Source organism: Abramis brama (assembly GCF_963993115.1).
Source record: "Abramis brama genome assembly, chromosome: 20".
Taxonomy (NCBI): Eukaryota; Metazoa; Chordata; class Actinopteri; order Cypriniformes; family Leuciscidae; genus Abramis; species Abramis brama.
Window position 1 is genome coordinate 32,834,481 of NC_139982.1, and position 22,121 is coordinate 32,856,601.

General features: G+C 40.9%; 1 protein-coding gene across 4 annotated transcripts; it reads left to right on the plus strand.

Annotated features, from left to right (window-relative positions):
- Nucleotides 1-1,719: 1,719 nt before the first annotated feature.
- Nucleotides 1,720-21,961, plus strand: LOC311071298 (uncharacterized protein). 4 transcript variants are annotated; one of them, XM_084095634.1, is made up of 5 exons: nt 1,724-2,136; nt 6,124-6,389; nt 12,205-13,456; nt 21,275-21,362; nt 21,641-21,961. In XM_084095634.1, the coding sequence occupies exons 2-4, from the start codon at nt 6,332-6,334 to the stop codon at nt 21,333-21,335; spliced, it is 1,371 nt and encodes a 456-aa protein (XP_083951760.1). In that variant the 5' UTR covers nt 1,724-2,136; nt 6,124-6,331; the 3' UTR covers nt 21,336-21,362; nt 21,641-21,961. The 4 variants fall into 4 exon arrangements, with proteins under 4 accessions (XP_083951761.1, XP_083951760.1, XP_083951758.1 ...); XM_084095632.1 differs by having other exon boundaries at nt 1,726-2,136; nt 21,272-21,362; XM_084095633.1 differs by having other exon boundaries at nt 1,726-2,136; nt 6,129-6,389; nt 21,272-21,362.
- The last annotated feature ends 160 nt before the right edge of the window (nt 21,962-22,121 follow it).

Genomic DNA, 22,121 nt, shown 5'->3' on the forward strand with positions numbered 1-22,121 from the left:
TCGTTGATTGGCCGGCTGTTTTCAGGCCGGAGGAAAATGGGGAGATAGGTCGCTATCTCAGACTGAGTACAGAAGCGAACTGAAATTGAGCGGAAGTACGAAGTCTGACGTAGTCAGGCTAAACATCTCCCACTACCGTCTGAAAACTCCCAGTTGCAAAAAAACGCAATGCTATAAGCAGTTGTAACACCGCAGGTAAAGAGTGGTTGCGATGTGTGACATGGTCAAGGTCGCTGTCTAGTTTGTTAGCGATGTCAAATATTGCGCGTCAATCAAATCGGTATTCTTGCAACATTTTTTCATTGCTAAGATGGTCCAAAGGGTTCTCCCTATCCCTAAAAATTCTTCTTGGCACATAATGATCTTCAGCTGGTTCCATAAATTCATCCATGTCGTCTTATTTTTGTCCGCGTTACTCTTAAGGTTACGATTTCCAAACCTTAAGTTATACTTAGGGAAATGACCGTTAAGGGGTTTTATGCAACACTTAACGCTTTTTAAGGGATTACTTAAGTGAAAAAACAGCATTTAAGGGAAATTCTAAGTGTTTATGACGTTTCACTTAAAGAAACCCTTAAGTAACACTTAAGGTTTTTTTTTCTGCAACACCCTTAGGTTTAAGGGAAACATAAGGGCGAACTTAAAGGTGCTGTATGTAGTTTTCAGCGGCCTCTAGCGGTGATGTTTCAGATTGCAACCAATAAGTTTACAAGCGCGTGTTCTTACGCGTGCTCGAATTTATGAGCGAGCACTGTGGGTACCGGCCAGACTGAGACGCAACCGGACGTAACACACAAAGCATCCCACAACATGCTGGAAACTCAGGTAAACTCCCACTGCAACGTTAAAATAATAGGCTACTTTTATCAGCTTGACATTGAACTAATGCTCCATGCTCGTACCATGATAAGTATGGAACCCTATCAACCGTGCCGAATTTTGCCACTGCAAGCACTAACGTTACTTCACATTTTCTTCAGGAAATGTACATTCTAGGTTTGTAGATAAGGTTTCTCCATGATTCAAATGCCCTGCCGATGTTGATCCGTGTTTTTTACCCGAAGTTCATCCGATTCACGTCTGGCCTTACGAGCTTCAGCAGAAAAAAACTTTTTGTTTTTTGTTTTTTATCAATATGTGGAGTTTGTGTTGGAGTCTGTGTTTTGCTGGGCGCAGGTCGTGTCTTAGTGTTATCAGACATGTCATAAGTTGCATAAGTCCATGTCATAAGTTGCAGTGTCGTCGCTGTTGAGTGCAAAGTCAGTAGGCTAGACGAGGCGAGAGGCTCGGGAGCGCGCATGCAGGTGACGTCACTGGCGGTAAATCCGACCCGGGACCTTCACATAAAAATAAGAATACTTGCTTTCAGAGGTAATAGCAAAACCCGCAAAGTGGATAATTTTAATGTGAGATTACAACCCCTTCACACACAGGCAATAAAAAAAGGATTCGTTTTGGTAGAAAATCTACATAAAGCACCTTTAAGGGAAAATTACACTTAAGGTGCTTTGTGCAACCGGGCACTGTACTTTACTCAAGTATTGTTTTTATCTGGAAACTTTTTACTTTAACTTCACTACATTTGAAAGACAATATCATACTTTTCACTCCACTATATTACTTTTGATACTCAAGTCATTTTAAAAACGAGTACTTCTGTACTTTTACTTTTTAAGTATAAGTCAGTCTTTACTAACTTTACCCTGTAATGGAATGATATTTGACCAGTGCTATCTGTACTTTCACTCAAGTAAGGGAGTTGTGTTTGTCCATGGCACAGAATCAGATCAAACACAGTTTATGTGGCTGGATTTCGATGTGAAAAGACTTTGACTAGAGGAAGCATTTAAGAATTAAAGAGGAAGGACTCTGACACAGTGGGCAGTGACTGAACATGAGGAGAGTTTAAACAGAGAAAGTGAAACTATCATCACTGTGTGCATCAGTGCAGTTACTACTAGATCCTGAGGGAATATAGTTAAAGTTCGAGCACATTCAACATGAGTTTCCAGATCCACTTTACAGATACGAGACACGGACTGGAGAGAAGAAGAGTTTCTGTGGCGAATTCAGAAGAGGAGTTCAGGAACACCACAGTGCAGGAGTTAAAGAGAAAACTCATTCCTGAAGACCAACGTAAGTCCAACACTTCAGTCTTCTGTGTACATTAGCTAACATATGTGAAGTAGATTGTGATGTTAACCAAGAAAATCTGTATTTAAATGTAGATTCAGCTCTTATTAACGGAGAAGCCTGAGATTGAGAAGTTAGCAAATAAATAACATAATTCAGAAAGCACATATTAATGAGGAAAACATCGCTCTCTGATATGTATGTATGTGTGTGTGTGTGTGTGTGTGTGTGTGTGCGTGTTCGCTATGACACTATGGGCCCTATTTTAACGATCTGAAGCGCAAGTATCAAGCGCGAAACGCAAGTAAATTTGTGGGCGGATCTCGACGCAAATCTAAAATGTGTTGGTCTGAAGTCGCTTCATTACTCATAGGTGTGGTTTGGGATGTAACATGAAATAAACCAATCAGAGCGACATCTCACATTCCCTTTAAGAGCAGGCGCGCTTGTTCCATGGCGGATTGCTATTATAACGGTGGATTTGCCAGGAGCGGTTCACAGCCGAGGAGACCGACGTTCTCGTCAGGGCCGTAAAACACAGAGAAGTGACATTGGGGATGGAGAAACACACCCAGATTAGCTTCGGTTAAACAGGCGTATGATAATTTGGGTAAATGTGTAAGCTAGATTTATGCTTTTATAATAAACTATCGATCTATCTATTGTAATAATGTATGGTTTGCAAAAATGAAAACTGCTGCGTCTGTGTGTAGATGAGAGACATTATGGCCAAGCATGCGCCCTTAAAATAGCATCTGAATAATGCGCCGCTGACTTTAGACGAGGTTTCTCCTGGTCAGTGGCGGAAGTGTTTTCTGAAACTGCAAAATAGCACCAGGGAACGTTTGTGCCGGAACACGCCTCCTCTTTTCCCTGAACCGCCCCCGGGAGCGCAAGTTCATTCCCTAATTTACCGACGTGCGTCTGTGGAGGGAAAAGTCCACCAGCGAACACAAAAACAACAGTTTTTTTTAGAATATGAGAATGACAAAAATGACATGAAACATCACATATTTTGATTGGTTCTTAATAGACCAGCCCTATTGTTACTAGGTAAGGTAACCAAACTCTGTTGTTGTTATTACTCTTGAAATCACAAGGTTTCAAACCTAGTCATCTATCTAGTTTCATTTCCTCTATTTGTTATTTATACACACACACACACACACACACACACTCAAAGTCACAAGTTTTCCCTTGGTTTCGAACAGTAAATTTTGTTCAAGTGTTAGAATGTTAGATGTTAGTTATGATTAGTTTAAAAGACAGTTTACTGTTTTACTAATTAAAAAATCTATCACATGTGTTGATTAAATTAAAAATCAACATATCACATATTTTAAAATATTACATAATTCATTGAAGCATTTTTGTCATGTATAATACACCGACCAATCAAGAAGTATTCAAGACACTTATATGTATGTATATTGATACACAGTTTTCTATGCAGTAAACATAATTATGCTAGCATAGGTAATTATGCAGCAATAGCATAATAGCACAGTACTACTGGTAAAAAATTTGGACACTACTATTTTAATGTTTTTTATTTTTTATTTTTTTAAGAAGTCTCTTATGCACATCAAGCCTGCATTTATTTGATCAAAAATACAGAAAAAAATGATTACAATTAAAAATAATAATTTTCTATTTTAATATACTTTAAAAAAAAATCATTTATTTCTGTGATGCAAAGCTGGATTGTCAACAGCCATTACTTCAGTCTTTAGTGTCACATGATTCTTCAGAAATCATTCTAATATGATGATTTATTATCAATGTTGGAAACAGTTTTTTATGTGATACTTTTTTCAGGATTCATTGATGAATAAAAAGTTAAATAGAACAACATTAAATAAAAATATAAATTCTTTCATAAGTCTTTACTGTCATTTTTTAAATCAATTTAGCACATCCTTGCTGAATAAAAGTATTAATTAATGTATTTATTATGACCGCCGCTAGCATAGCTAGCGAAAGCGGTCATATAGGGATTGTCAAAGTTTTTTTTTTTTTTTTTCCCCGTCATCTACTGAATTTTCCGTCAACGATACCAGGGACACCGAAACATCGGGGAACATGAAATTTTGTGGGCATGTAGCCCCACTAGACTTTTACGGAAAAATTTCGTTTGGTCCCCGGAGGCCACTCCCCCCCCGAGCTGGGCCCCCCCAAACCCCAAAAATGCAGTTTTTCCTAAATAACTACCTGAACCGTGGCACCGAGGATGAAGAAATTTTTATGGTATGTTGGTCTTAAGGGCCCACATCAACCTAGCCCATAATCACTCATTTGTGATTTACGCCACTCCCATAAAAAATTAAAATGCAATATTATTCTGCTTTAATCGCCCCTATCTTCAGTTGAGATGTTCAGAACTGCACCATATTTCATGTGTATGATTAACTTGACATCCTCTGGGGGTATGCTAAGTTTCGTAGAATTTCATCCATGGGGGGGTATAAAATAAATTCATTTATGTGCACATTTAGTGACTGTACACTCATCGGCCTGTAGATGGTGCTGTTGAGCGAAGGGTTGCTGGTTTAGGATGATACAGTCACACACACACATGCAGGAATACAAACAAACGCAAGCATGCACACACACTGACATCCACACGCACAGACACACACCCATACACACACATACAAATCCACATGCACAGACACACACACACGCGCACACACATGTACGCACGCATACATACACGCACACAGACACACACACACAGACACACACATACACAAACACACACACACACATACACACACACACACACACACACACACACACACACACACAGACAGACATGCACATACTACTACTTTTTTTAGGTATATACATAAACACGCAATACAGCCAAATTGCTCCACGTCATTTATTTTTGTGGAAAGCCAGTGCAGGCCTGAGCGGCGGTCATATTTTGTACCGCCATGCGGTACATCTAGTTTATTTAGAAAGAAAGAAAATTTCTGACCCCAAACATTTGAACGGTAGTGTATATTAGTACAAAATATTTCTATTTTAAGATTCTGTTCTTTTTTTAACTAAGAGTCCTGAAAAAAGTAACAAATGTTATAAGTAAAACAATTATTTCAAATTGTTGTAACATTTCACAATATTACAGTTTTTTTCTGTATTTTAGATCAAATAAATTTGGCTAAATTAGGCTACTTTTATTATACTTATATACTTATACTTATAGATATATATATATATATATATATATATATATATATATATATATATATATATATATATATATCCCTTTTTTACATTCGAGCCCCTGCCCCTGAGGAACTCTCTGCATGTCCCTGATGAGGAGAATATGTCATTCAGACCTGAGCGATTTTGTGTTCGTTTGTGTTGTTGTTTCGTCAAATCAAAAGTCAAAGTTCTGTGAAGGAAATTAATGTGAATCGATCTCAAGTGTCATACTGGAACAGATTCTGCTAAATGCTTTACATTGAGCTTAAAATGAGCCATGTGAGACATTAAATCACTACTAATATATGAATAACATTTTACTCTTGGAACAATAGTGCTTGTGGTGCTCTTTATTTTTAAAAGTTTTATGATCATTTTCAGTTTCTGCGCATATAAAATTTTATTCTTTTAATGATCTTGTCTTCAGATCTCCTGTAAATTGACACTTAAAGCTCATTTCATTGGTGTCAGCAGACTGAGGGTATTTGTTGGCTACTGTACTATGTATGTTTGTTTCTGTGTTTATGAACCCTAACCCTAACCGTTTTTCTTACCATTATTATACTTGGAAGAATTTAAATTATTTATATTTGTTTCTATATTTCTAGATGACTGTATTTTAATGAAGAATCAGAATAATGTTAGGATTAGCAATAAAAAATAATTAATGAATTGGCATCAGATACTGTACGATGAATAAATAGACAGACATAAATGCTTAGAAGTTTCATTTATTATAAAAACAAACTCAGTAATTGAAATGTTTGATTTTGGCAGATCAGCTCCTCCCACATTGGAATACACAATCAGTGAAGCTCCTCCCAATGTAATCGCATCATCAGTGAAGCTCCTCCCACAGAGGGAGGGATTAATTCTCCAATAAATGCTGTAAATTCCCATCAGCCACAATTGAAGACGAGCATCAAAGCATCAGGAAGAGCTGAAATCTGCAAAAACTGAGTGTATTAAAGAGGACAGAGAGAACATGAGTGATCCAGAACCCTGCAGAATGAAACACACTGAAGATACTGAAGAACAAAGAGGTTGGTGTTTATTCTTCATTCATTCATGAAGCTGAAGAACATTCTTGTTAGAAACATTCAAGCACTTCAGCACATTTAGATAAACAGTTAAACAATGAGATGGTACAGAATGTTCTGTTCTGTTTTGTTTTGTTTTTTCAACAAAAGGGAGGTTTGAGACATTTGTATATTGATTGTCAACATCAGATCAAGCTAAATACTTTATATCTTAATATTTTATATCTGGTTCCTAATTTGCAACAACGTTACCAGAATTTTAGTCATTTTCAACAGTGTACATTTAAAAAAAAAAAAGAATAATCATAATAAGCTTGTCATAGTTTTAGAGATTCTTCTTACAGTAACTTTGGTTACAGGGTTGATGAATGTGATTGTGATATATTTTTTAATGAATAAAATAGTAAACTGTATATCAATCTAACCTTACTTCCCTTTTCAGGCCTAACAAAACTAACACTCTGAAACACATTGTACTGAAACGTTCTGTACTTTGGCTGAATGTATGCCTGCCTTTTGGCAAAAAAAACTCCTGGCTTTGGTTGTGTGAGTGTAAAAATAACAAAAAGGGGAAATGAAACTAGACAGATGACTAGTTGTTAGAACCTTGTGATTAACAATGAAGTAATCATTAAAACAAAGTTTGCTTTTTTTGCTTCATATTGCAAGGTTTACATATGAAGATCCAATCAAATTCATATAATTTTGCCATACCTCTCTATTCTATAAAAACTGTTGTATCCGTGTTTTCTGGTAGGATTCTCAATGGAAATTGTCTGAGATCCTCCGGCCTTGCTTCTTCTTGGGAGATTCTCTGAGAATTGCTCGAGTACTCTCCCGGCTGTGATTAAAGCATTTAGAGGACATTTGCTGAAGGCTGTTTGTCAATTATTCCTGCGCAGGAAGCAAGCTAGTTAGGTGAACAGGTATTTAGCAGGGATGTGATTTTTCCGGATTAATCCGGAATTCCGGATTTTCCGACCTGAAAATGTGACCTACGTGAATCATGCAGATCTGTAAAAAAATCTCACAGCCGTCACCATGGTAACCCGGGACGGAACCACAATCGCCGCGAATCGCGGCCACACCGGGCGGCACGTCAACATGGTTACAGATGGCAGAGAGATGCAATCTTTCCCCGCCCAGCGAGTGCTTGAAGTGCGTCAGAAACAGAGCGCGCGCGCGATCAGTTGTTGGTAATTTGTTGTGTAGCGTGCGCGACGCCGCATCCATATAGACAGCATTGCTTTTTTTTGAGGGCGCTTAACACACAGGCTCGTAGAAACGGGCCTGGCAGCTCGCGCCAGTTCTAGACGCGGTGAAAGTTTCCTGATTGTGACGGATGGCCGAATTTACGTGACACATTATAAATGAGCATTATAGTCTGCGATAGATACAGTGCCAAAAAGAAGAGAAGAGGATAAAAGGGGATAAAGACAGAGGTAAAGTGATGTAGTGAATGAACAGTTTATCTAATTGCATAGGAGTAAGATACTATAATTTCATGGCAGTTATTTTTTACCTTAAACTTAATGTTAGCAGTTGTTCTGAGTTCTCCAGACTGTGTGATTTTGTTACAATCATGTCAGTTTTAAGACGCATTTTTTATTATCACTTTTTTATTAATGTTTTACCCTACAGTTGTGCAGTTTTGGGGGGAATACAGTAGGCTACAGGCCAAAAGTTTGGAAACATTACTATTTTTAATGTTTTTGAAAGAAGTTTCTTCTGCTCATCAAGCCTGCATTTATTTGATCAAAAATACTGATTTTTTTTTTTTTTAATATTGTGACATATTATTACAATTTAAAATAATTGGTTTTCAATTTATTATACTTTAAATTATAATTTATTTCTGTGAAGCAAAGCTGAATTTTCAGGATCATTACTCCAGTAATCACATGATCCTTTAGAAATCATTCTAATATTCTGATTTATTATGAGTGTTGGAAACAGTTCTGCTGCCTAAAATATTTGATGAATAAAAGGTTAAAAAGAACTGCATTTATTCAAAATAAAAAAAATATTTTCTAATAATATAAATCTTCTTTACTATCACTTTTTATCAATTTAACACATCCTTGCTGAATAAAAGTATTGATTTATTTCAAAAAAAGAAAGAAAAAAATTACTGAACCCAAATTACTGACCAGTAGTGTATATTGTTACAAAATATTTCTATTTTTTTATTTTTATTTTATTACTTTTTATTCATCAAAGTATCCTAAAAGTATCACAGGTTATTAAAAAATATTAAGCAGCAGAACTGTTTCCAACTTTGATAATGAATCATCATATTAGAATGATTTCTAAAGGACTGCAGTAATGATCCTGAAAATTCAGCTTTGCATCACAGAAATAAATGATAATTTAAAGTATAGGCTAATAAATGGAAAACCAATTGTCTCGGTATATTTTCCTGCTTTTTTGTCCTTAGCCAATCACATGCCTGATTTAGACTCAGCTGAAGTCGACTGTAGACTTGCTGGAGTATAGACTAAATGTCGACTGCAGACATTAGGGGATGTCGATTTGTAGACGAGACCCAGATAGACTAAACATCGTCAGTTAACGTTAGGGGACGTCGATTTGTAGACGAGACCCAAGTACGTAGTTAGGTTTAAGGAAAAATCTACCACATGATCAACACTGTACAGTTTGTGTTAAAACTGAGACAATGGATTGAGATTATTTTCTTGTCCTCCCATCATGCAGTAGAAAGAGCCCAGATGATGACACTTCCTGGGTGTCACAGTTTTAAGAAATGCTCTGTTTTTGAAATTAGGAAAATCTGAGCTGAGGGATCATAGAAACTGGTGGGAACGCATATAGAGGGAGTCTGGGCCAGTGATGATCTTTGAAAAGAACGTTGCACAATGAGTGTTGTTTTCTGAGGCAAAGAGGTCGACCTCCGCCCTGCTGAATACACTCCATATCAGACGAACCGTCTGTGGGTTGAGAGACCACTCGCCTGGGGGAGTGTTGTTTCTCGATAGCATGTCCGCACCCAGATTTTGGACTCCCGGGACATGAGCGGCTCTCAGAGAGCGCAGGTTTGCATGCGACCAAATGAGGAAACTTCTGGCCTTGACGTACAGGTTGCCTGATCTGAGGCCACCCTGTCGATTTATATAGGACACCACTAGGACTAGGATGTGGTGTCCCCTGAGGTCTGGCAGAAATGCGTATAGGCCAACCAAACTGCTCTCATTTCCAGGTAGTTGATGTGTAAACTCTTCTTCGGGCTCGACCAAAGGCCGGAGGCAGATTTGCCCTCGTACAGCGCTCCCCAACCCTGGTTGGAGGTGTAAGAATTGATAGTCTGTTTTGGGGGTGGCCAGGCCCTGAGAGGACAAAAGGACCTCTCTGGAGATTATCATTTGAACTGGCCCTCGTGCACCATTGAGACGAAAGTCTCACCTCCGAGTCAACCTAATCTACATCTCCTTCCCTCTCCCCTCACCCCCTCTCTCTCATGCTCAGATGATCACCTGGTTTCTCCTAAGAAAATGTATAGTTTAATGTAAATGATTATCACAGAGTATTTTCATGTTTGGTATCATTTAAAATGTCACAGTGCGACTGGTACAAATGTCCTATTTCCAGAATAAGTAAAACACAAGGTAATAAGGTTTTTGAAGGTTTATGGATAACTAGCATACAAGGAGGGGTTGGTCTCTCAAGCAAATGGTCACGCACCCCCAAGAGGTGCTACAGAGTACCTCTGAATGCAAATTTCTATTGTTAGCACATGGTTCCAGGTGAAAAGGCTTGTCTATTTAAGGAAGTGCAGCAGGGAGATCAGGGCCTTTTCTGTACCTCAGATCGGTCCGTGAGGTTGAGAGCGTGAGCTCTCAGCCTCATGTATTGCTTAATGTTGGGTATGCATCTCTTTTCTTTATTCCAGAGAATTTGATGTTTTGTATCGATTATCTTTGAATTGATTATGAAATTGGCATGATACATTTACCTGACATAATAAATTGTTACATTTGATTATTCTAACTGACTTTGATATTATTTTCATTGAAGAGTTAAACGGAATAGTCAAACATTCGCTCACTTTTAGTGAGGCACAGATATTATTAAACCTTTCATTTATGGAGTCAGATGAATTAACGAGAGAATACATAACTAAATGTATTGTAAATTTAACCAACCAATACTTTGCACGAGTAAGGACAGAACACGTGATAACCTTCCCTGTGTATTGGCGGACCGGCATATTGGACCAATTTCACGGGCCTTACAAGAGGCGTCTGTGAATATAACTCTCATCCTGGAGGCCACGCCCATAAGCACGCCCGACTGGTACCAGTTTTGGCTTTCCAGAGAGCCAGAGCTCTGATGCAGCGCTGGTTCACCGTAATGTGCAGGCGTCCTGACCGCCACGCATGGGCTGGCACACGGCGCTTTAGCCAATGCTGAAGGGGGGCGCATATGCAGTAATCCTAGCTGGAGAACTGACAATGTAGTGGCCATAAGACCGAGAAGCCTCTGGAACTTCCTGAGGGGCGTGCGTGCACCTGCCCTGAAGGAGACTATCAGCTGATGGATAGAGAGAGCGCGCTCTCATTGTTTTAGAGTCGATAACCATGCCCAGAAAGATTACGTTCTGGCTGGGCAACAGTTTGCTCTTGGAAAAATTGACTTTGAGCCCCAGGCATTCCAAATGGCTGAGAAGCATGAATCTTTGCGTAAATAATTTGGTCTTATATCCTTTGACCTAATATCCTTGTTTTGTGTCTTGTGCACGTTTTCCCCTCTGGGTTGTGACGAGCCCGACACAGAGATAGAGTGACAACTGAGGGAGGGCCGCCTAGCATAGGGGGACCTAACACCCTTGTGTTGTGTTTTGTGCATATTTTCCCTACTGGGCTGTGTCAAGCCCGACATAGAGATGGAGTGACAACTGAGGGAGGGCCGCCTAGTGAAGGGGGAACGATTACCCGGGTGATGTGTGTGTGAAACATGCTCATTTTGTGCTTTATTATTTTCAGTGGAGCGTGTCTATGATGGGCTCCGACTGATTTGTAAACACTCATGTCTCGCTCTATCAGAGCTGCTGTGGAAGTAGTGACTATCTGTGGTGGCACACGCTTCGCAGCGGGCGCGCCGACTGCAGAAATAGTGTGCGGTATCAGTGGCGCGTGCCGTGTAACGGGCCTGGTGGCTGATTCGAGAACATTTCCAGCCACCTGTGAGCGGGAGGCTTGAAGGGGAAACATTTATTTCTCGCTGTTTGAGCTGCTGTGAGAACAGCGTTTGTCTTTACAGCGGGCCCCTGACTGCAGCTATAGTTTGCTCTGTTTGTTTGGATTGATAGAGGAGTGCAAGTCTCTCTCTGTAGAATGTGAGTCACGCGGGGCCGGCGTGGGCTCACCTGTTTTTGAACGCTCATTAATACTCGAACCTTTCTGTACGTAAGGAAGCTGGCCGCGAGCGTAGTGAAGAGCAGCATAATTTTCACCTGCTGCCAGAGCCGGGATTTGAACATGGGTTTCTGGCGCGAAAGCCTTAGAATCCACCTCTGAGCCACAGGGGGGGATTGTGTTGATTGGTTCTTTGATAAAGCAGCGTTAGTTTGCAGGGGGCGCATGCTTGTAACGGGCCCTTTCTGCAGTTAAAGCATCTACAGTTTCCTGAGCTAAGAGGGAACTGTGAGGATGAGCGAGCTCCCTTGAAGACAGTCAGTGGGCTCACAAGTTTCTGACACTCATTGAGGGGCGCGTGCAAACCAGGCGCAAGTTATATTTCTCTCTTTGAATTATTTTGATGTATTGAAAATTAAATTTAATATTTTTTTCTTTCATCTCAGACCTGATGGAAGAGAGCGAGAAAACTGAAGAACTGAGTGAAGTGGAGGAGGAACATCATGTCCAACCTGGAGAAAAACCTTTGAGTCGCTCAAAGACTAAAAAGACATTTTTAAAGAAAAGAAGAGCCAAGAAATCTTTCACCTGCACTCAGTGTGGAAAGAGTATCACAACCAAACGAAGTCTTGAGCGTCACATGAGGATCCACACAGGAGAGAAGCCATTCACATGTGATCAATGTGGGAAGAGTTTCCCATACAAACAAAATCTTGAGCGTCACATGAGGATCCACACCGGAGAGAAGCCGTTCATATGTGATAAATGCGGCAAAACATTTCTTAGTTCATCAGACCTGAAGAAACACCTGACAGTTCATACAAAGGAGAAGCCGCATTCATGTTCTGTGTGTGGAAAGAGTTTTTCACTGCTGCCATATTTACATACACATCAGAAAATACATACTGGTGTAAGAGAGTACATGTGCTTTGAGTGTGAGAAGACTTTCATTTCAGCAAACAGTTTAAAACTGCACCAGAGGATCCACACTGGAGAAAAACCTTACAAGTGTTCACACTGTGACAAGAGATTCAGTCAGTCAGAACATCTGAAAAAACATGAGAGGATCCACACTGGAGAAAAACCTTACAAGTGTTCACACTGTGACAAGAAATTCAATCTGTCTGCAAATCTGAAAACACATGAGAGGATCCACACTGGAGAAAAACCTTACAAGTGTTCACACTGTGACAAGAGATTCGGTCGATCAGAACATCTGAAAAATCATGAGAGGATCCACACTGGAGAAAAACCTTACAAGTGTTCACACTGTGACAAGAGATTCAGTCGATCAGAACTTCTGAAAACACATGAGAGGATCCACACTGGAGAAAAACCTTACAAGTGTTCACACTGTGACCAGAGATTCAGTCAGTCAGCAAATCTGAAAACACATGAGAGGATCCACACTGGAGAAAAACCTTACAAGTGTTCACACTGTGACAAGAGATTCGGTCTATCATCAAATCTGAAAACACATGAGAGGATCCACACTGGAGAAAAACCTTACAAGTGTTCACACTGTGACAAGAGATTCAATTTGTCTGCAAATCTGAAACTACATGAACGGATCCACACTGGAGAAAAACCGCACACGTGTGATCAGTGCGGAACAAGTTTCTCTATTAAAACTACCCTGAAGCGACACATGATGATCCATACAGTGGAGAAACCATATCAACCCAGTCTGACATCACGGTAAGTAGTTTATTTTCATGTGCTGAGTAACAAAGACTCTTCTGTGTAAGTTAGCCACACATCATCCTATAGCCAAATCTCTCCTCTCCACCAGCTGGAACTCAACCAGAATAATACTTTTACCACCGCAGGAACGGTAAAATTATGGGTGTGTATTTGCTGCCTTTTTTCAAAGTCTGTGAGGCGCTACAATCACAGACTTTGAAAAGTGTCAGTTTATTCTCTCTATTCCGTAATCTGCTGGAACTCATTGAGAGCGATTGAGAGATGGTAGCAGATGAATTCAAGTGAATCATTCTAGTTAAATGAATTCATAATCACAATACTGAAATTACTGAAGTTAAATTGAATAAATTGAATTAATAATGAAAACATTTCAACATAAAACATTGCAATAGAAAAATATTAGGCTACATCAACGAGGCTTTGAAAGAGCATAAGACGCTATCTTAACAGCATTCAGACGGTAGCTCTGTGGTCAATGCAACTGTCATGGTTCCTGTCTTGTGTTCCCCTTGTCTTGTGTGAACTTTTGTTGTTTCCTGTTCTGTGCCATGTTTTGTAGTCCTTTATAGTTTTTCTTGTTAATTAGTCATTGAGTTCATTTGTCCCAGCCGTGTCTCGTTTCCCTGATCTGTTCTCTGTGTATTTAAGCCCTGTGTTTTAGTCTCTTCCTTGTCTGTCGTTGTCGTGTTATGTTTGGTTATTCTGTTCCCGAATCCTGTTCCCTAGCCTGAGTCTGTATTTGTCTAGTTTTGAGTTTAACCCTCTGGGGACCAAGCTGTTTTTGGGGTCCTTGAGATGTTCTGACATGCCCTGACATTTGTGCTTTTTTCAGTTATTTATAAACATGTTAATGGCAAAGGTGTAAATTCACTCTATATAGCACAAACAGGGCTACCATAATATGCGAGCAACGTGTATGTAGATGTTTGTATTTTTAAGAGAATAATGTTTATGCGTGGTTATTGGAAAAAATTAAAATGAAAGTTGCTGAATTAAGACCACAAAACACATATTAAATATGTGTCCACAAGACTTTTGACTAATGGATGTTGTCCCTTTGAGTTCTAGCTTCAAAATGATGTAAAAATAGTCTTGCTTTATCGTTCACAAAAAAAAATACATTGATTTAAATGGTGTAAAACAGGTTTTGCTTGGAAAGTCAATATGCGAGGGGGAGGAGTAGTTTACACCTTAGATTATGAATGTCCCACCCACTCTGCATAATGAGCCATTCACTCAGGTGTGAAACTGACTGAGCCACAATGCAAGGACAAAAGATGTATTTAGAAGAAGACTTATATTGACCATTTAAGATTTCGCTTACATCTCTCTTGTAAATATGTTTTGCTATTTTATTAAAAATGTTACAATTACAACAATAATTACAATTTCAACAATATTTCAAGTGTACTCTTTCTTTGTAAAAAAAAAAAAGATTATAGGCCTACATTTTATCATATGTATTCATTAGTTTGAATATAGCCAACATTGGAACATCTAACATCTTAGTCTATGAATTTATTTTTGACAAGTTTATTTTTGCAGTTTAATACGTTGCTTATACAAATACATTTTATTTCAACATATTCCAGTCGATTTTTACTCATCTCAGTAGGCTATAGCAAAGCAGTTTATTCTTTCACACACAGACGCGCGATTCATATTTAGGCTAAACAGTCTTTACAAATATGTCCCCTTCATTCATCTCACAGAAAGGCGAGTCATATTATAGAAATGCTATTCATCTTTTTGCGGTTTACATAGGCCTACACTAACGTTATTCCATAACGTTATTCCACACGTGAGAAAAGAAAACAGCCTACCTCACTCCTCAGCGGAATCTGCTCCTCATTTCAGGAGATATTGCTCCTCATCAGCACTGTTCTGAGGAATCTTTTCTCCATAAGGTAGGCTATAATGTCTCACTCGCGAGGAGTCGCGACACGCTTTGTTTACAGCTGATGTGGGCGTTTCACAGCTCTGAAATAGTTCTCAGAATTTGCGTTTGAATAGCACGCGCTCTCCGGGGAGTGGTCACATTACTGTGAATGAGCTCGTAATGAGCTCGGCAGGAGTCGCTATCTTTTTATACAGATTACAGAAGCTGAGGGTCCCCAGAGGGTTAAATAAAAGCTGCTGCAAGTAGATCCTGCATCCTTCCCTGCTTCAACCTGCATTTGTGACAGAACGACAGGCCAATTATGGATCTAGCAGCATTAAAGGGGAATCTCCAGCCAAGTAGGCGGCCACGCCTGATTCTTCTTCCCAGGATGGCTGACGCCACGTCTGCCGAGCCAGAGACTGTTCACGTCACGTCTGCCGAGCCAGAGACTGTTCACGTCAGTCTTGCCGAGCCTGAGCTTCACATCACGCCTGCCGAGCCAGTGTCTCCAGACAAGATGGCCGCTGCCAAGCCAGTGTCTCCGGACAAGATGGCCGCCGCCGCCGCCGGGCCAGTGTCTCTGGACAAGATAGCCGCCGCCACGTCACCTGAGCCCTCGGACAAGACGGTCGCCGCCAGGCCTGGACCTGAACGCTCAGCAGAGATGGCCGCTGCCACGGCGCCTGAGCCAGTGTCTATTTCTGAGCATAACCCCACAGATGTCCCCGAGAAAAATGTTTGGGGGGGGCAGTGGGTCCCTTGATAGGACCATGGAGACCACGCCACCCAGGCCGCCTGAACTGTCTGGTCCGCTCTGGCCACCTGCACAGCCGCCTGCCGCAGTCTCCAGGCCCTCTTCCGCTCCCCGGGCCTGGCCCTCCATCCCGCCCCCGGGCCCACCTCTGCTCCACCACCCTCCCGGACTGTTTTCCTGGGGAGCGTCTGGAATTCGCTCCTTAAGTGGGGGGCTATGTCATGGTTCATGTCATGGTTCCTGTCTTGTGTTCCCCTTGTCTTGTGTGCACTTTTGTTGTTTTCTGTTCTGTGCCATGTTTTGTAGTCCTTTATAGTTTTTCTTGTTAAATAGTCATTTAGTTAAAGGGTTAGTTCACCCAAAAATGAAAATTCTGTCAGTAATTACTCACCCTCATGTTGTTCCAACCCCGTAAGACTTTCGTTCATCTTCGGAACACAAATTAAGATATTTTTGATGAAATCTGAGTGCTGGATCACTCCTCCACAGGCTTATGGACACTATAACTTGCTGGCCCAGAAAATGTATTAAAGACATTGTTAATATAGTCCAAGTGACTCCAGTGGCTCAATCTTAAGTTTATAAAGCGACGAGAATACTTTATGTGCGCAAAAACAAACAAAAATAACGACTTTATTCCTCTTTTCATTTCCTTCTCTCTGGGCCTCGAGTCTTTTCACGTAGTGTAATAGCGTACTGCGTCTGTGTTGCACGTCACCACGTAGGCTCACTATTGGGCGACGCTGGTCATGTGTGTGATACGTGGTGACGTGCAACACAGACGCGCTACGCTATTACACTACGTGAAAAGACTCGAGGCCCAGAGAGAAGGAAATGAAAAGAGGAATAAAGTCGTTATTTTTGTTTGTTTTTGCGCACAAAAAGTATTCTCGTCGCTTTATAAACTGAAGATTGAGCCACTGGAGTCACTTGGACTATATTAACAATGTCTTTAATACATTTTCTGGGCCAGCAAGTTATAGTGTCCATAAGCCTGTGGAGGAGTGATCCAGCACTCAGATTTCATCAAAAATATCTTAATTTGTGTTCCGAAGATGAACGAAAGTCTTACGGGGTTGGAACAACATGAGGGTGAGTAATTACTGACAGAATTTTCATTTTTGGGTGAACTAACCCTTTAATTTGTCCCAGCTGTGTCTCGTTTCCCTGATCTGTTCTCTGTGTATTTAAGCCCTGTGTTTTAGTCTGTTCCTTGTCTGTCGTTGTCTTGTTATCTTTGGTTGTTCTGTTCCCGAATCCTGTTCCCTAGCCTGAGTCTGTATTTGTCTAGTTTTGAGTTTGTTTAAATAAAAGCTGCTGCAAGTAGATCCTGCATCCTTCCCTGCTTCAGCCTGCATTTGTGACAGAACAACAGGCCAATTATGGATCTAGCAGCATTAAAGGGGAATCTCCAGCCAAGTAGGCGGCCACGCCTGATTCTTCTTCCCAGGATGGCTGCCGCCACGTCTGCCGAGCCAGAGACTGTTCACGTCACGTCTGCCGAGCCAGAGACTCTTCACGTCACGTCTGCCGAGCCAGAGACTGTTCACGTCAGCACTGCCGAGCCTGAGCTTCTTCACGTCAGTCCTGACAAGCCTGAGCTTCACATCACGCCTGCCGAGCCAGTGTCTCCGGACAAGATGGCCACCGCCGAGCCAGTGTCTCCGGACAAGATGGCCACAAGATGGCCGCCGCCGAGCCAGTGTCTCTGGACAAGATGGCCACCGCCACGTCACCTGAGCTCTCGGACAAGACGGTCGCTGCCACGCCTGGACCTGAGCTCTCAGCAGAGATGGCCGCCGCCACGCCGCCTGAGCTGGTGTCTGTTCCTGAGCATAACCCCATCGCTGCCCCGAGAAAGTTTTTTTGGGGGGGCAGTGGGTCCCTTGATAGGACCATGGAGGCCATGCCACCCAGGCCGCCTGAACTGTCTGGTTCGCCTGAACTGTCTGGTCTGGCCTGGCCGCCTGAGGAGCGCCTGGAATCCGCTCCTTAAGTGGGGGTCTATGTCATGAGACATAAGTGTTCATTGAATCCATTGTGAAAACGATTTTCCATGTCTAAAGACGTTTCCATTTTCAACACCAAATATAGGCAAATCCACGGACAACTAACAGGCATTAGGACGAACGTAAAGAGGGCGTTTGAGACTCGCACAAGTCAGCAATATTTCTGATGATTTATTGGCGTGAAGTTTCATGCACAATGACAAACAGGAGTGCAACATTCTCGAAAAACAATAAGCAGAGTGGACTGCCATAACATCAAGGAAAAACATTACTGCAGGCTTCAACATGGCTGTGTTTACGATTAGAAATGTCAAACAAATTTTCCCTACAAAGGCGACTGTACCCCGTAGCCCGAATCTGTATCTGTATGCATGAGACTGTCTGAATACCGGCAGAATTAAAAAATTTTAGTAAAAAGAGACACATTATGCAGAAGTATAATTTGCTGTTATGTGTGTTTGTCAGAACCTGCATTCGCTGCGGGCGTATCGTGACGAGCTTGACACGCTCCAGAGAAGGCCGTTAAAATCGATTCCCTATTTTCGTTTTCGAAGCTTATGTTGGCTGGTCCAATCGATTGTGCAATCGATTTTCAAACGTAAAGTGACAGCCCTAATAATAGGCTATAAAATGCATTAATAGGCTAATATAAAAATTACAGTAGGGCTAGTCCATGTTTTTTTCGGGATTTGAACCCGTCATCTAAATGGTCGAAACGTAAGTTCTACCACTCGGCCATGAATTTACTCACTGAGAAATGCCCAAATGTTAATTTCTCCAGTGTGTGTTCGCTCACATAAGCGAGAAGCGCTCTTCATTCGTCTCATTCCTCAATAGAATAGTAAAAATAATCAGCTTCATTGCACCTAATTTATTTTTGTTTGTTATTTTTGTTATTAATTTGTTTTTTAGGGCCCGAGCACCGATGGTGAGAGGACCCTATTGTTTTTGCTCCGTTTATTATTATTATTATTATTATTCTCCAAAGTGAATCGCTTTTTAGAGGGCCTTAACATGCTCGAAAACTCATGAAACTTTGCACACGCTTCAGAAGTGGTGAAAATTTACGTGTGATATGGGTTTCAGAATTGGGTGGGGCAAATTGGCTCAGTTATTGCCCCCACAATTTGCCCCGGCTCCTGGTTTCATGCACAGGTATGAAATTTGGTACATACATGTAATGACCCAATACCTACAAAAAAGTCTCTTGGAGCATAGCCCTAAACACAACAGGAAGTCAGCTATTTTGAACTTCCTGTCAGATTTTGGGCAGTTTTTGCCATTCACTGATGTTGTACTTTAACAAACTCCTCCTACAGTTTTGATCTGATCCTCTTCAAATTTGGTGAGTGTAATCTTAAGGCCTTTCCTAAAGGCGCCGGGTGGCGGTGGCAGGGGTGCGAGGGCCCTTTTCATCGCTGCTTGCAGCTTTAATGTTTTTTTGTTATCGCACTGCTCCTCCGGAGAATAGGCTTCTGTTGCCCACCGACGTCAAGGCCTACAATATGAAATATAGGCTATATTGTTCTCGTCTCTATTTTTAACTTTTGATTCTATTTTTCTGTCCTAAAAAAAAAATCTATTCTGTATACCATAGTTGTGGTATTTCATCCTTACTGTTAATTGACATTAACCCCACTTACATTTCATGCAGGCTGAAAAAAAATGAAAAAATCATGCGGCAATTTTTGCTGTTTTGCACAATATCCCTTTGCGCCACATGGTGGTCATTTCGCAAATGACTTTGAAATGCGACTGGTCTATTTTCGCCACGGTGGTTTTGCCGCCTTTTTTGAACTGAAATCTGTGTAAAATGTTTTGTATTCTTATAATAGGAATCATATCTAAACTGTTCTCTCTGTACTTTCTGATAGAGCTGGAGAGTAAAGAGATCACAGATAACGCATGATTTACGATGAGAGGGGAAGAAATAGCCACATCTCAAATAAAGACTAATTGGTCAGAACTCATCCAGAAGGCTGGACAAACATTTGAGTTTAAAATCTTAGGACCCGAACAAAGCCTTAGAGTTTCGCTAGAGAAGATTCCAGAATGCATTAGAAGATACACTGTCATGGAGTAGCCATGACGGAGTAACCAGACAGACGAGTAACCATGTAGACGAGCAGACGAAAGAACTCACCTCCTAATAATCCCAATCCACTGAATTGACTCTATCACTCTCTCTCTCCACTATAGCTGGTGTGGTCATCCCACTGAATGCTCACACTGGTGGTATTGAGGAGAGATCCCCTGATATGATTGTGAAGCGCTTTGGGTGTACAGTAGTACATATGAAAGCGCTATATAAATGCCTCATTCATTCATTCATTCAAAGACTTTCCATCCATCCGCCAACACACCACGTGATTGACCGCTCAAGACATCAATCCAGATGTCTTCGTCATCAAGACATCAATCCAGACGAGACCGCCAGCCAATCAATGAACCCGAACACAGACAAAGGAAAACCCCGTTCGAGCAAAGGAACGCAACAAACGCAAGTAGCCTCCAGACTCTTAGCTGAACTGGTGCCTTGATATAAAATTGAATAACCCGCCTAAGAAGCTATAGACGGGTTAAATGAATGAGTGATGGTTCGTTCAGGTCATGACTTATAAGTGCATATATTGCTTGAAACTATATTGCGAACCCTTACACCTTTTCAGGGGGTGCTTAATAAACTGGTTATCCGTAAAACAACTCTGTCTCTGACTGTAATAAAGTGCACGCTCTCCCTTCCATTACTGTCGTGATCAGTAACATTAGGCCTATCACTCCGGAGACTGTAAGCTGGATCACGGACAGTTGGTACAGATCCATCCTCGAGTAATAACGAGAGTAAATGAAGACTGCCATGTTAATTCTCACATCCAACAACACAACACCTCAATCGCTTAGGAGACATTGGTGTCTACAGCTGCTCCGGCGTCGAAACACTGGCGGACTGTGTTTAGCTCACTCAGGCCGCGGGTCTACGCTAAAACTGCAGTGTCCATCAAACACCATGTAAAAGTTAATTTTGCATAACAGGTTCCCTTTAAGTCACATGATCAATGTCACTATGTTTTTAACATGTGATTAGCCTAGTTCAGAGTATTCAGAGAATATTGATTATTCCTCTCGCATCATGTCTGTTAGAAATGAAACTTGTTTGTTTTTAGCAGAACTGCCAGAAAGCATCAGGAAGGAGAGGACAGAGAGAACGCCAGTGATCCTGCAGAATGAAACATCATGATACTGAAGAACAAAGAGGTTGGTGTTTATTCTTGATTCCTCATTCATTCATCATGATGAAGAACATGCTGATGCTCACCTGATTTTACTTAGTTTCATGACCAAACTAGTGACTTATAACACACATCATCTTCATGACATTAAAATAGATCATAATCGTGCACAGCAGTTGTCCACCAGATTTGATGGGATTAAAATGTCTATTGAACTCATCAGTGATCTTGACTTTGAGCTTCACTTTTCATTTCATGTTTGTCTCTCATTTGAAATCTCACTTGATTTAATGTTTCTTTTAGACCTGATAGATGTGAACAAGAAAGGAAAAACACCCTGCCCTCAAGAAAAGTCTCAAGGTTCACATGAGAGTTCACACCGGTGAAATGTGATCAATGCGGGAAGAGTTTCACTGGAGCCTCCGTTCTGAAATTGCTCATTCTGAAGAAGAGCACCGGAAAAATTACACCGGAAAAAAGCTTCCATGTTCAGGGAGCTGAAGAAGAGGCCGTAACACTTTCAACAGAGACATAAAACTGAAATTAATTTTAACTTGTTCATTGTTTGAGATCTGTCTCTGTTCGTTTTCAGTCTTAATTAAACTAATTATCATTTTATCAACAGCTTATTGTTATTGTCCAATTTTATTTGCATCAGTAATAATATTATAATTTTCAGTTCTGAAAGCCAAGTATTACGTTTGCTTCAGGGGCTTCCCTGCAAACACAGAACGTTCCCCTAATTTTAGTATTTGGCTCCTGTTTGGTTATTGTTTTTTGCAAC